Here is a 15,720-nt window from a genome sequence, read left to right as displayed (position 1 = left end):
TATGTGTAGGGGTAATAGGAGCTACTAAGGTAATGGCTCATATTTTATCAATAATTGCAGGCTTAAATGCAATAAGTTTCCTATCGTTAATTGAAACCGGTTGTAATATTCCATATATTAGAAATAATATACCGGCATTCACCTACTTTGATGAATACGAACTAATATATTTTCAGCTGTCAACAGCAGAAGAGTAAACTGTTGGCGGCTCTTCCGTCAATCCACTTGTAGGGATAACAGTGTATAAGAATGTGAATAATAACTTAAGTAAATAAAAGATCACTATTAAAATTATGTTTTTCTCTCAGAAAATGTAAATGCGTTTTAATAGAGTGAGAATACTGCACATAATGAATATCTGCGTTAGAATGTGGTATTTGGGGGAGGAAATAGAACAGCCTTGTTCAGTCTGCGCTCGAGAAGACAACATGAAGTATGCAGGTGAAGTTTAAATGGCGTTGTCCGATTTCTGTGGTGTAGATAATATACTGGAACCCAGTAAACTATCATTTCGAAGGGTAAATGCATGCACTTTTATTTACGTTTTTATCATAGTATAGAAGTTGCTGTCGTGGTATTGCATGATTATGTGACTAATCAGAGCAGCTTATTTCTCTTCTATGTAATGCATAAGCTTGTTGCTGGAAGGTGACAAATCACCGAGTGTTCTATTTACATAAAACATTAACATTTTGGGTGTTGATATTAAGAAGTTTCATTGAATAATAGTAGTACACACTTCGCTGTAAAAAATATATTATTGTGAGGTACGTAGTAAGACTTGTTATGTATCCCGAACTTGGCCATTGGCCTCTTAAAAAAGTATGATATACGTCACATCTGTAGATGGTGAGGTGAGATTCATACGGTATATTTGAATCAAGATATACTAAAATTTTGTTTTAAAATCAAATAGTAAGTTTTGTTTGCAGCTGAGATTCATGTGAAACATAAAATTGACTTGCTATAAAAGAATAACATACCTGCCAAGCCCTATGAGTGTAGGTAGCTCATGACTCAAAATGGAATTGGGAATCATAGGCCTGATAATTACGAAAATTGATAGCGAACGTTGTGTAAACTCTTGAAATATCCAATGTTACGGCTGATTACGTTCTCAGAGAATATACTGCGACAGTTTATAAGCTTCTATAATGGACGTCATTAATCCCATTTGTAGCGTATTTTTAAATGGTACTGTGTTATTTAGAAATCCATCGTTGTTATGATCGAAGCCATTCCGGTATAATTTTTCAGGGAACTTGTATTGGGGTAAAATAGAAAACTGCACGCAATCTTCGTTACAGTTTGTACATGTTCTCTAGTCCTACTGATTTTTAACTTACGTAATTCAGGTCAGTTGTAGACAAATGCACAGTTTGACCAAGTCCATTTAGAATTGGGTAATAGTTAAGAACAGCTACTTCTCATCTCCCGTGCACGAGGATACATCTTACTGTTGTACTACCTAAACACCCTAAGTACAAGGGCAAGAACTCAGTCTATTACCTACTTTTTAACATCCTAGATGGTCAATGAATAATTCCTGAAAGTATGGCGTTTCTCGTCCTTCCCTAAATGGGAAGTACGGCTCCTTAACTATAACCTAGAATTGTAGGCAAAAGTGTACTTTGAGCAAAACATTGCTAGGAACCATACCTAAACGAGCCTTCGGGGTCTTCTAACCCCCTTCGCTCGCTCAGCTATGTTTTGTAAAGTAAGTAACACTGGAGATCTTAGATTTGCAAAATTGGGAGAGAAACTATAAGATACCCAAAATCAATTGTTCTGCTCAAAGTACACTCTTCCTGAATTATTTTCGTCACTAAATAGTTCAATAGAGTTCTGTACACTAAACATAATAATTGTATATAGGTCTACTTAATGAACTTACCGACAAGTATTGTAGCGAGTCGCCAAGAATTGAATAGTGTAAGTTTTTGATTAGAGATGAAAAAAAGGACGGTATTTTTGACTGTGAGGTTTTATATCGGGAAAGCTTTTTTTTTGGGGGGGGGGGGGGCATGGAATCTGGAATCTGGCTTTATATATATATATATACATATACATACACACACATTTTATGCATTTCTTTGTTTCAAAATCAAGATCGCTATCCAGAAGTAGATTCCACAATTACTGAAGGTTACAAAACACACTTGGAGGTTCTACGTTAAATTCGGAACCTGCGGACAGTTTTCGACTTATGTAATTAGGTCTGTATGGTTCCAGGCTCTTTGCGTAAGCAGAATATTTGCATAACATTCTGGTTTGTAAATAGGGTACAGGACCTTATACATTTTTAAAATGCGGAATCAACAGATAATAGTTCAATGGTTAATTACTTAATTAGTTCAATTAATTATTCAGTCACTACATGACTCTCAAAATAGAATTTTGAAATTTAATACCACTTCTTTGGATATAAGTATCCTTCGTAAGTAGGGTTGTTGGAATTTTCCCCAGCCCAAAATTCCACAATAAAACCCACCTCAAAAATATACTTCCAAACCTGGCTTGAAATAATAATAATACGATTATAATTACTTTCTTTAACTGTACTGCTTAGTGTATGCCTAGTTTCAAAATTGGCTTAAAATATTTACCAGTAAAACAGAATACCATTGAAAGCAAAAAAAGGTTTGGGTATCATTCATAATGAATTTTTGTTTGCGCTCGATCAAATTCGCTGTAACACTGTTCAATTGTAATAATTTATTATATAAGAATGAAAAGAATTTTGTTTGTGCGCTCAACACGGGAAAGCAGTTAAACTGTTTGGAATGAATTTTTGGATGCAGTTATCACATACTTTGAATTAGGTTTTAGTCAAGTTACTTTGATTAAAATGCGTGTTATATAGTGGGATCGAGTGGTCAAAATCCATGTGAAAATCTTAGTATCTCACGATTTTGTCAAGTTAGTAAGATGACATTTTTACCTCTTGTTTCCGATCGCACCACACGGTAAAACCGTTATGCTTTTTATAATGAATTTTTTAACACTATAGTTGGTACCTATTCTGAGCTGAGATCTTCATATTTGATTTAAGAGCTCGTCCTACGAGGAGGAGAATAGGAAGTTCAAAATCCGCGGGAAAAAAAAAAAGTATATCACGAGCACGCCAAGTTAGGAAGATGAAACTCGGTATATAAACTCCTCATTAAAAATAAGTTGGCATGTGTTGCAACGTTTATGACAATTTTCGTTTTAAGGGGAGGAGTGATTTTCCATGATTCTTTTGTTCATATTGAAAGCGATGTTGCCTGTTGTTTGGGATCGCATCAGGAGGAAACGATTGAGCAATTTGAAATGAATTTTGGAACATAGATCATTGTTATTAATTATTATTATTTATTTATTTACTGTGTTACTTTGATTAAAGGACACATCGTAATGGAAGTAAAGGGAGTTCGAAATTTCAGCCAAAATTATAGTATCTCGTGAGCACGTTAAGTTAGGAATATGAGATTCGGTATATAGATACCTCACTAAAGATGAGGGGACACTCCCCTTCCTGTTTTTGAAAATTTCAGTTTTAAGGGAAGAAAGAGGGTGTTTTCTATAATTTCTTTTTTTACATTTAATGTATGTTATTTGTGATTACATACAGGAAATGGTTGAACAGTTTGAAATGAGTTTAAGAACATAGTTAATACCTACTTCAAGCTGGGATATTATCATCCAACTTTTTTTAAAGAGCGTAGGGGAAGGGGAGGTAACTTTCCTCAGAAAGAAGTGGGTTAAAAATTCATGCCAGAAGTAGAATATCTTACTAAACTTTCATCGATGTGTGTATCTTAATGGGGAGTGGAGGCTCAAACATTTTCCTTGAACCTAATTCTCTCCGGGACAAAGAACGGACACTTCACCTAGTGTGGAATCAAAAGTAATGCGGCTACATTTCCTTGGTGTTTGTTAAATACTTGGGTATTAATATAAACAGATAAAATGTCTTTCTTCATGTGTCAGTTAATTACAAATCGAGAACGCTTTACTTGAAAAAGAAAGAAAGAAAAAAACTAAGGATACATCTCTTATCTTCTCAACGAAAACGGCAATCAGATCGTGGAACTTCCTAATTCTTCTTGCGTATCTGATGGAGTATGTGAAGCACAGTACAATTATTGTATGGTATGTTACAAAAGCCCTTTAATCGTAAAATCTATTGAAAGAAACCAAATTGGCAACTGAAGATGAGAAAAATATCAATTTCCAACATTTCTGTTCGTAAAAAGTACTTTTTATTTCTTTTTAGAAAAACTACATCCATTCAATAAAACCTTTTTTTATCTCTAACTCCTGAACTCGAGGTACTATCCCAGTATTTGCCCGGCATGTTTTGAGTGAAACTTAGGCCAGCTGGCTCAGGGATTTCAATCATAAGAGGGGATTTTATTCCTAATCTGTATTACATAAAATTATCCACCTCTTTGTTATTCTGGAAAATTGCATACTTCCTTCTTTCTAAAAATCGAAATATAATCGAGTGTCAGTGGTGCAAAGTGTATATCCCACGAAACGCGTGTGGGACTTCACGGATTCCTTATGCATTTTTTTTTTTTTTTTTGTTATTTCTAAGTTTAGTTCACTGTCTCATGAGTATGCACCAGAGCTAAAGGAGAATATGATGATACGCATAATAACGGTGGCATGACGAAAGTGGTAGGAAACGGGAGAACTCGAGAAAACAATGCGCACGATGTTTGTTTACCACAAAACGAACTTGGCGTAAGCGGGGATCGAGCTAGGAACTCGCACCAGATGTGAACTACCGCAGTCCCACAAGGGAATACCATAGTTTCATGTGTACTGTAGAACATGTATGCTCTAATGATACATGACCAATTCCATTTCAAATCGTCCAGGCAAACCACAGTTGGTCCCCATCATAGTCTCAGATTTCATTTATTTCTTTTATATGCGATCTACATGTTTTTAAGTTTTTCGAGCAATCCGAGAGGAGGGCAGCCATTTTGGAAGGCTGTGTATCGAAGAAAAATTTTTAAATCTGAGACAGTCGTGTGGACCACCCTGGACGATTTGAAATGGAATCACTCACATTAAGTAGGAATATGTCTTTTTAAATACACGTACAAAATTTAATAAAACCCACTGGGCTGGGTTTTCCACAACCCTGTTCGTAAGTTGTACTCACTTCGGAATTTCTTTCATATAATTTGACTTACGTAACTTTAGGTGTGTCTGTAGTTTTCTTGTTCAATTTTTGAAGTGGTGTTATCGTATTAACCTGCAAAAAAGTTAAATTATATAACTCATTGTACGTTAATACAGTGAAACCTGTCTTTAGCGGAATCGAATGGGACTTGCAAAAATTTCCGTTAAAGTCAGGTTTCCGCTTAGTGGAGGTACACCTTTCCTTATTTAAAAAAAAAAAAAAAAAAAAGCTTATAAAGGGGCATACTGAGAAAATACGTACATTGTTCGATTACAGTGCTTCTTTCTTCTACGAATAAATACACAAAAAATTAAAATGAATACAAAATATACTATGCACACGTTTTCTTTATTTTTCTAATACCCAAGCAGGGTTTTATGTGTATCTACATTGCTGCTTGGCTGCTTGACTTTCCGCATACACTTTAGCCTGAGAAATTATACTAAGTGAATCAGAATCATTTTTCCGTAAGGCAAATTTTTGCAGTTCCTTTAAGCTTCTGAGAGCATCTTGATATGTATTTATTCTACACTCTTCTTCGAACTCGGTATCGTATTCCTCTTCTTCCTCTATCTCGTTTTCTTCTTTCCGACATTCCGTATGATTCTTGATTAAGTTGCGGGGATTAAGGACAATTTGTGGGAGTCAATATGAGTAGTGGTTGGGAAAGGTCAACACTGTCCAGAAATATTTAACAAAAGAACGAACATTTTATCGCAGACAGTGTAATGTATATGTCTCACAAAATGTTTAAACATCTTCTAAACGCTGTAGTCCGGAACTCAGAATTTTCCGTTAAATGTTTATTTTTCTTTCCGTTGTCCGCATAACACAGTTTCCGCGTAATGAAGGGACTTTTTACACATTTTGTTCTCCAAAATTCATGGGACCGTGAAATATTTCCGTTTAAGACAGTTTTCCGTTTAATAAAGGGTCCGTTGAAGACAGGTTTTACTGTACTATTTTCCTCCTAAACAGGACCTGACCGATTGCTTTGAATCTGGCCCCGCACCTCAGGGGGTTCCGCGCTAAAGTGTAATCGGCAAATGTTTAGCAGAAGGGATGCAGCAATTGTTTCTTAAAAAATGTAACAATTTCGGTAATTTCTGTTCACATTAGGTTAGGTTGGTTTATGTTATATTGTATTACTGTAGTGGTCCAGCATAATATTCCAAAAAGTGATAGAATTTCGCTTATTTCTACTAGTATTAGGTTAGGTTAGGTTAGGCTAGATTTGGTTACGTTATGTTAGGTCTAAGTATTTGCATCACCTATTTCTCCTGTAAATTTTATGATTTTTACGTGCTTTCGGACCCCTTCTGCTAAACATAACCCGTGTAATCTACCCTTAGTTGCCAAATACACACAAGAATCCTTTGCAAATTACACGTTTTTTTGACAATTCCAGTGACTGTGGAATCTAGCAAAAGGAATTTCTCCAAGTTGAAGCTATAAAATTTTAATTGAGGTCATCGATTCTAAACGAACGTTTGAACAGTTAGACAGTTTTCTCAATTCGGCAAGATTTTACTTTGACTAAGACAGTGACTGCAACGGGTTCGTGTACGTTCAGTCACTTGCTGGAACTGTTTTTGCCTTAGTCACTTGGAACTATTTGTGGCTTTGGTGCGATGTCTTTTGTAAGATGGGTTGGTCGTAGTTCATATTTTTTCCACTAGATGTCTGTCTGTTATCTACATATGGTAGTTTGCTGCTGTGATGTCAACTCTTCCTTATCTACTTGTAGTCGGTGTCTGTCAGGTTTATTCGGTGGTCAAATCCGTGGAAGCATTTACTTCGATTTTCGTTTCATGGCGATTGTAGAGTTAGGAAATGCAATGCGATATGCGTTTAATGAATTTGATACGAAGAGCTTGAATTTTTTTTTTTATTATTATTATAAAGTTTGTATTAGATTTGGGTAAAACCTCGAGTAGATCCCACTTTCAATATAGGTTCCGTCTTGTATAGTTTCTTTGCTGCAATGAAACTTTCAGTTCCAAATTGGCCAATTATTATATATTGGATGCAATTCGGTAAATGCTGCACTCAAAGTGTGACTTTAGATCGTGAAATTGTGACTAACTGGAGTTTCGGTTCACATTTAAATTTTTGAAGGAATGTTGATGAAAGTATGAAAAGGAGTAAAGGAGGAGAACTATAAATTTTTGTTAACGTCATAATAAAGTGGTTACGTAACGTCCGATAAATTGGACGCTGTGCACGTTAATCACTTAAATCGTTAGGTCTCGTTTTACAATGATTCTGTATTTCATCAAATTGTTCTTACAACGAAAGATTGTAATATACATAATTTTGAATGACAACAAAGGGCCCATTATATATATATATATATATATAATTACAGAAAAAGAAAGGAAGACAGCAAAATATGTATGCAATATACAGTTTTTATATTACAGGATTGATCTCAATTCGTATATTCTTACCATTACATTACCATTTTATTAATGATATGCTTGGAAACATGTAGGACGAACTCCTATAAGGCAGTTATGACCTTAAACTTTTCCGAGCATTTATTTTGAAGGAATGTTGATGAAAGTATGAAAAGGAGTAAAGGAGGAGAACAGGATATAGAGGAGTAAACTGTGGCTATTATGAATTTACGTGTGGAACTGAGAGTCAAGGCTCGGATGATTATGTCCGGTTTACTGTAACGACACGTTATACACTGTCCTATTCAGTCTTCCCTAGACTAGCTACACATTTGTATCCTTGAAGGCAGTGTTTGAGATTACTCGCACGAAAAAGAAAATCAGTTATCTGTGTTTACCGTACATGTACCGTGTATATATGTACAAATATTACTAGTACTAAAACACACTTACGCTAAACATTACCGTTACCATGAAATGATTGGCAGTCGTATGTGTGATGTGCGAAATATCCACGCATTAATTATCTTTTGTTGTAATTGTTTTGTTCGATTTTGGTGAGATTTTGGCTTTCAATTCCGTCATTTCTCATCAAATAATGCTAAAACATGTATCACAACAACTACTGATGTCATTATATTACTGATAAAACGTTAGAATTATTAACATATATTATTCATCATTCCATGACATTAACCTTTGTACTTCTGTGATGGCCTGTTAAGTGGAAGTAATCGAGCCTTTTCATGTTATTACTTTCATTTCGGTGTATGTATTACGTAAAGTTAGTTGATACAGACCACAGCAAAAATCCTGCAACATGAGCATGTAGGTTTATTGTGAAACTACGCCTAACAGCCCTGGGAATCAACATAACGTCTAAGTAGCACGAATCACGCAGGAGAAACCTTTGCGTCCTCCCCTGCACACTTATTGGAGCAAAAGACTTCGCTGTTTCACAGTAAACTTACATGCTCATGTTGCAGGTTTTTTGCTGCGTACTGTACAACTATAGTACAACAAGTTTATCAGCTATGTTACTTCAGATTATTTGGTTGCTTTTTCATGCAGGAGAGTCCTATGAACAGATTTTGATCAATATAAATTTTTGTTAACGTCATAATAAAGTGGTTACGTAACGTCCGATAAATTGGACGCTGTGCACGTTAATCACTTAAATCGTTAGGTCTCGTTTTACAATGATTCTGTATTTCATCAAAATGTTCTTACAACGAAAGATTGTAATATACATAATTTTGAATGACAACAAAGGGCCCATTATATATATATATATATATATATATATATATATATATATATATATATATATATATATATATATATATATATATATATAATTACAGAAAAAGAAAGGAAGACAGCAAAATATGTATGCAATATACAGTTTTTATATTACAGGATTGATCTCAATTCGTATATTCTTACCATTACATTACCATTTTATTAATGATATGCTTGGAAACATGTAGGACGAACTCCTATAAGACAGTTATGACCTTAAACTTTTCCGAGCATTTATTATAAGCACATCCTCGTTCAGTTTTCCTTCGTATAGGCCAGCGTTTCCCAACCGGTGTGCCGCGAATGGGCCGCTGGTGTGCCGCGAGAAAATGAAAACAAAATTATTAATTATATAGGAACCTAATTGCAAGACAGAAAATATGTGTATTTAAATTTCACATTACTATGAACCTCTACAATAAAAATACTGTAATTGTAATATATTATTGTACATACATTACTACTACATAGATTGTATTTCGAAAACAGAATTTTATTAATATTTAAAATTGTGACGTGTATTAACCATGTTAATAAATTATAAGTTTCACACTGTGTTACTTATCTGTTCATTTTTAATGTTGAAAAAAGTATTAATTATCATTGTTATGACCATTATTGTTTCTTTATTGTTACATATTATTTCGTAACTTGAAATCTTATTCTATCCTTTCGACAAAGCAAACACTCATACAAATTACCGCAATTCTGTTTTAAAAGTACAAGAGATTTGTTTGTTCGTTCGTAATTTAGTGATCTTCCTTGTGAAAGGTTGGATACATTCTTCGAAAAAGAAAGTGTATTTTTTAAAAGACTGAGTTCTATATTTCATTGGAATTGTTTTCTATTTTTTAATTTGAATGAAAAGTAAGTATAATGATTTACGATGGAGGAAAACCAGTGATCGAGCATTATTGTTTGTGAGGAGGTCAGTAATCAAAGAAAACAAATACGACGGTATTTTCTATTTACAAATAATAATAATAATACCTATGAGTGTGCCGCGAGAATTCAAGTTAGACCCGTAGTGTGTCGCAAGTTGAAAAAGGTTGGGAAACGCTGGTATAGGCCAATGATCATAGTGATCATAGCGCACATCTTGAAGGGGCTATTGTTGACTTTCCTGGTTGAGACACTGTTTCGTACTTCGTCAGTAATGAAAGAGCCTTCTAAAGCTGAGAAGTGAATCAATGTATTCGTTGGATTGAAGCTTCTTTGCCAATAACCAAGAATTCAGAACTGAAACAAGTAGGAAATAAACAAATATTCGCCAGTATCAGTTTCGCATCCTTATTCTGTTCTGTACGATGCCACACACTGATCTAATAAATCTCCTCCTTCAGTTCCTTTACTGTAGCTGGCTATAATGTTGGGCTGCTCCGCACTTATCCTTGACTTCTATTCGTGAGACCACCGAGTTGTTGAACCCAATGGAAATTTTTCGTAGCTCGTTGTCATCGTAACTATATTGCTGTCGTTCAACCTAACAAGGTTGGCCTTTTGTTGCTACAATAGTCATTTGCATCTCGTGGTTCTTTCTTCATTTCTTTGATGTCCCTCAGTGGGCAGTTGCGGATTTGTCTTTGCTGAATTGTACCTGTTGCACATATACATATATTATTCACATAATTCATGAGATCTATGAAAGTAAAGTAATTGTTGAAGAATATTTTATAGCGAGCATTGCGTGGAATGTTTGCTGAAGTTAGCAAAGATAATAAGACATTCCCATTCAGTCCGTACTGATAGTCTCTTTTTCTTTTCCTGTATACAGTTGGAAACCTATCGTATGACCTGAACTAGTGCAAATGGCCGTTTTTGTACCCAAAGCGGATGGGCTTTCCTCTTATAAACTGTTTTGCATAATGCCACAATAAGGGCTCATACTTTCAACACTATTTTTGGAACGAAGACGAAAGCTTGCGTAGATATGGTTTTAGCTTGTATAAGGGATCCGGATCAGCGCCTCGTTGGGCATTGTTGTTCAAATTAATATACATTGTATGTTACGTTACATAAACATATAATAATTAGAAATAATTGTGTAAAAGTGGATGCTCATTTTTAAAAATAAATACAACGCATTTAATGTAAAGTGGTTCTGAAATTAACCAAAGACTCAATACAAACAAAATTTAAAACAAACAATATATGTATTACCAAGCTAAAAATTGAGCTTATAGTGAATGTAAAATGTCCCTCATGCACATTCCGATAATCAGATGCCCAAAATTTACACCTCACCTGTCACGTGCTAACGGGAATCATAGCTAAAGTGTGATTAGTAATACATGTTGATAGCTATACTTCCATTATACAAAATTTAAAGCTTTAGGTACACCTTTATACTTATTTACATGTGAAAAGCAACCCCATACGTGAAGCAGTATACTGTCTCGCCGTCATGTTTCCTTCTTCGACAAATGAAGTACAGACAATCAGTGTTGTCGAGTCAACCAGAAAAAAACGTAGAAAGATTATATAGTAAACTCACGAACTACAAAGAATTAAAGGGCTGAAAACATGAATAGAAGCACGCGTCCGATTTATCGGACGCTGTGCACTAATGGGTTAAATAATGTTCAGTGTATACAAATCACTTTGGAGTATGTACCAGTATTAGCGGGTGCTCGCGTAGTTCGGATCCCACGTCAAGCTGTACGTCCACGTCTCATATAACCTCGCTGCTGAAAGGGACACTAAATTAAAATCCCAAAACCAGTACTACATAGGGTTAGTTTATTAAAAGAAACAATGAAGTCAGTCTCTAAACACAACGAAACTATCACCGATTTCGCTTCCTTCCTTCCATGGTAGTTTGGGCAATCTTTTTAGATGAGAATGTGATACTCGTCCTACGTGAGTGTCAGTCTGTCTTGGTCAAGTGGTTGTCGCGCGTGGTCCCGAGTTCGATCTCTGGTAGGGATGTGTACCTCGGCCACAAGCCTTATGTAGTAATTTGTACCCTATTAAGGAATAGGTCTCTTGTTACATAGTCTCGTACTGGAAGGGGCATTAACTCGGAGTGCGTAATCGATTAAAACTTCATTTACTTGAGTACAACTGAAAATTTGATATCGAAAATTTCCTCAAGGGAGTTCTATTCTAGATATTCCACAAGGAAGTTTGTAAGTGTAAATGAATAATGGAAGCAATAAATTTTTATCTACCATAACCTCTATAATATACAACTTCAATTTAATTCAGAAAAGAGTGAGAGAAAAAGCAAAATATTATTGGCACAGAGATCGAACCCTGGTTTCTGGTTTACCTTAATCGTGCAGTTGACGGTTCATTAATCTCTAAAGTAGCCATTCATTTTCTACATCTGCTTATGTCTATTGCGACTTAATTTTTCAATGTATTCGTAGAACTGCAACTAATACATTTCTTCTTGTATATAAATAATACTGGACATAGGTAAATTGTTAATAATATATGAGTAACTACGGTAACTAGGTCATACCTTCCTATGATTGATATAACTTATTTCTGTGATGTGTTCGAAGAGGTAGCACATTTAATTTGTATGCATATTAAATAACCATGCAATATTAGACAAGTGTTCACCTTAAGCGTAAAAGAGCTTTGATTCTTTAATTCTCACATGTTCCCCCAAGAAAGGTTATAGCGCATTTATTGAAATTATTAGAGGATAAAAGAGTCAAAACTCTCTCTTACACTTTCCTTGCGTTAAGATCTCGATAATAAGAAATATCTGATAAAGAGATTGTTCTACATTACTTGACGATTAAAATATTTCGTGATCTTAGTATTGTATGCTCATATGAGTATGTTCAATCTAAAACTTGTCTGTATGTAACGGGTCAGTTTTGACATTTAGTGATGTTTAACGGAACTTGGAAATTAAATCTGCACGTTTAAAAGTGGATTTTTTTTTTCATTCACCATTCAGGTGTACAGGCGCATTCCTCAGCGATTTTGGCCAACATACATTAGTATTAATGCATTTAATTCACGATCAAAACGAGTAGCCTTTATTCAGTTCACAGTTCAAGATAGTATGAATTGACGGTTATTATTAATATCCAACACAAAAGAAATTTGAAGATAAAAGCAAGCAAATTGAATCAGTAACCATAGAAAGAGAGACAGATTTTGATTTGATTTGATGTTTAGCTCAGCGTCCCGTTCAGCAGCAAGGCTATGAGACGCAAGATTCGAACCACATGAACTCCCGCCGGGAATCGGGACCGAGTCTCCTACGCCAAAAAAGGGGAAAGAAAAGAAGAAAACTTTGTATCAATGTTCCATGTATATATTTTGTGGGAGAGAAATTAGATATTGTATTTACACAGTGAATTATTCTAAGACTGATGATACGGAATTTTCTTTTGAGTGACAATGTCCATATTTAATTTAATTTCAGTGTGAACAGGATGTGCAGACACATAGGGGAACAATTATGGATAAGGATTTATTATCTGGATATTCACCCTGGACTTTTCAGGATGTAAACAATGTAAATAAGTCTCCGCTCCAGGATTTTTCACAAGTAAGTTAACATATTATGTATGATCTTATGAGATGATCTTGTGAGCATTACAACTGATAGCGTTAATGTTGCAATTGTTTCTGTTTTAATGTTCTTTACAGTTTCATTTTTTTTCTTGTCTTTTTTTTAGGTGATCGTAAATAAAATTCCAGTTTGTCTGTAATAAAGAAAGTGTCTATCACATATTACTAAACATAACACAGAAACTAACCTGTAGTATATCGTAATATTTAAGAAGATAAAATTATTTCAAACATGGCCCCTGTTCATTTTTGTGATCACCAACGGAAGATGAATGCAGATGTTGAGAAACTCACGTTTTTAGTTGTCCTTTTCTACCACTGTGCAGTAATTTGACTTATTTTCTTAAACTAGTTGGCTTTCTACACGTGTTTTGTACTACACATAAATATACAGTAAAGAAAATGAAAATGTAAAAGAGTACATTAACATACTTACACCATACTTTACAGTATATAAGTGAACCACACTCAGAACACTAAACAGAGTAAATGTTGCAGTCATGTAACACCACAAAATACTCAAGACTTAAACAAAGAACGTAAATTGGATTTCACATGTTCCAGTGCTTTTCTGTAAACCTACTTACAGATAGCACTGCAGTTGGTAGCTCATAAAGGGACAGGGGAAGCGGTATCGCTGCGGAGGTGATATCTGAAACTACAGTTGATTACACAGACAGTGCAGGAACTCTTTTTAAGAAGTTTAAAAATACATTTTCCCTGAGAGAGAATAGTAATTGTTTGTGTTTATTGAAAGAATGAATTGTAATTTAGTGACGTTTGAAACTGGAGGTGTTGAACTGTTCCGTATTTTCAATAAAATTTACATAAGTGGTCGAAATTCTCATTTTCTCAAATTCCGTCTGATCAGTGTCTAAAGTCATCTAATCTGATACGCTTCCCAATTCAAATGCTTTCTGTCCATGGTCTAGTGGCTACCGCTTGTGCTTCTAGTTCGCGTAGTCCAGGGTTCGACTCCCTGTGGAAAAGCTCAAGAAAGTAATTTCATAATCATCCATTAGTCTGACACACAATCATAGTCATACGTCTTGCGAAAAAAAATTAGAAAAACACACTGCTGAACAAGACTGTACTTATTTAATATAAAAACACATTTACACGTGACGTTTCGCCTCATCAGACGTACACTGAGTGATACAAAAAACTACTCAAGTATAAATACACAATTCATCTCCCTATCTGCTCTCTCATTGGCCCGTTCAAGCAGCCAATCAGAAGCGTGGAAATCTATCTGAACTGACCAATGGGAAAACATAACATTCTATCAGAAAGAAACAACAAGGAGCAAGCAACCATTGAATACATTAATTCATATACATTTTTCTGTATTTATCAGTAATATTTCTCCATTCTTTATTAATGCTGATACCTTTGGTCCAATTCATTAAGTTTACATCCCCTTCCTTTTCTATCCACCAGGCCTCTTTCCGCTTTCTGGGCCACAACCTTTTTCCGTTCCAGCACAATAACTTCTTCCCAGTTCACATCATGTCCTTTTTCTTTTACGTGTTTAAAGATTGCGTTAGTTTCCCTGCCTTATTTCACATCACTTTTATGTTTAATTCTTTCTTTCAATAATTTCCCCGTCTCCCCAATATATTTCATATCACAATCCTTACAATTTATACAATAAATGACATCTTTTTGATCTCTTTTTTTTTTTTTTTCTTTCCTTTGCTTTTGACCATGTCCAACAACGTTCTGCTACCTTTTCTATACACCTTGACCCCTTGCTTTCTAACATCTTTTTTAAAATCTCGGTATCTTCTCCTAGCCCTACAATGCCTTTCCGTACCCTCTCATTATCCTCCCCACTTCTACCTTTCCCAGAGACTACAGACGCTTTAACGATATCCCTTTTACTATAACCATTCTCCTACAGCTGTTCTTTAAAGATTTCCACATTCTCTTCTACATTCTTGTTACAAATTTTGGTAATTCTTTCTAATATATTTCTTATAAAATTAACTTTTGTGCTTCTATCTACATTACTTCTCTTATTACAATAAATACCAGCATTACATTCTTTTTGACCATTGAGTCTTAATGCTCTTCCCTTCCTTACTCATTAAAATGTCAAGATAACATAATACACCTCCCTGCTCTGTCTCTAGTTCTAATTCTATTCCCTTCTCCTTATCTTCAATACTATCAACGAACTCTATCAGCTCTTCTTTTGATCCTTCCCATATCCCAAAACAATCATCAACGTATCTACATAAAAATCGAATCTTTTCTTTCCCCTTTTCTACCACATCCTTCTCCCACACATTCATAATG

At 34.9% G+C, this 15,720-nt stretch overlaps 1 protein-coding gene across 3 annotated transcripts in view; it reads left to right on the top strand.

Annotated features, from left to right (window-relative positions):
- The first annotated feature begins 309 nt into the window (after positions 1–309).
- Positions 310–15,720, top strand: part of LOC145668362 (uncharacterized) — a 112,625-nt gene continuing 97,214 nt past the window's right edge. Inside the window, exons 1-2 of one of the 3 annotated variants that reach the window (XM_081736134.1) lie at positions 310–441; positions 13,271–13,396. In XM_081736134.1, the coding sequence (XP_081592260.1) occupies positions 436–441; positions 13,271–13,396 (132 nt within the window). In that variant the 5' untranslated portion in view covers positions 310–435. Of the gene's footprint in view, positions 519–742; positions 768–13,270; positions 13,397–15,720 lie in introns of those variants that run through there. The other 2 variants (XM_081736133.1, XM_081736135.1) reach the window with 2 other exon arrangements.

This window comes from Thermobia domestica, chromosome 13 (genome assembly GCF_964235325.1).
Source record: "Thermobia domestica chromosome 13, izTheDome1.hap1.1, whole genome shotgun sequence".
Classification (NCBI taxonomy): Eukaryota; Metazoa; Arthropoda; class Insecta; order Zygentoma; family Lepismatidae; genus Thermobia; species Thermobia domestica.
Note: the sequence above shows the minus strand (reverse complement) of the source record. Positions and strands in the feature narration are given on the sequence as shown.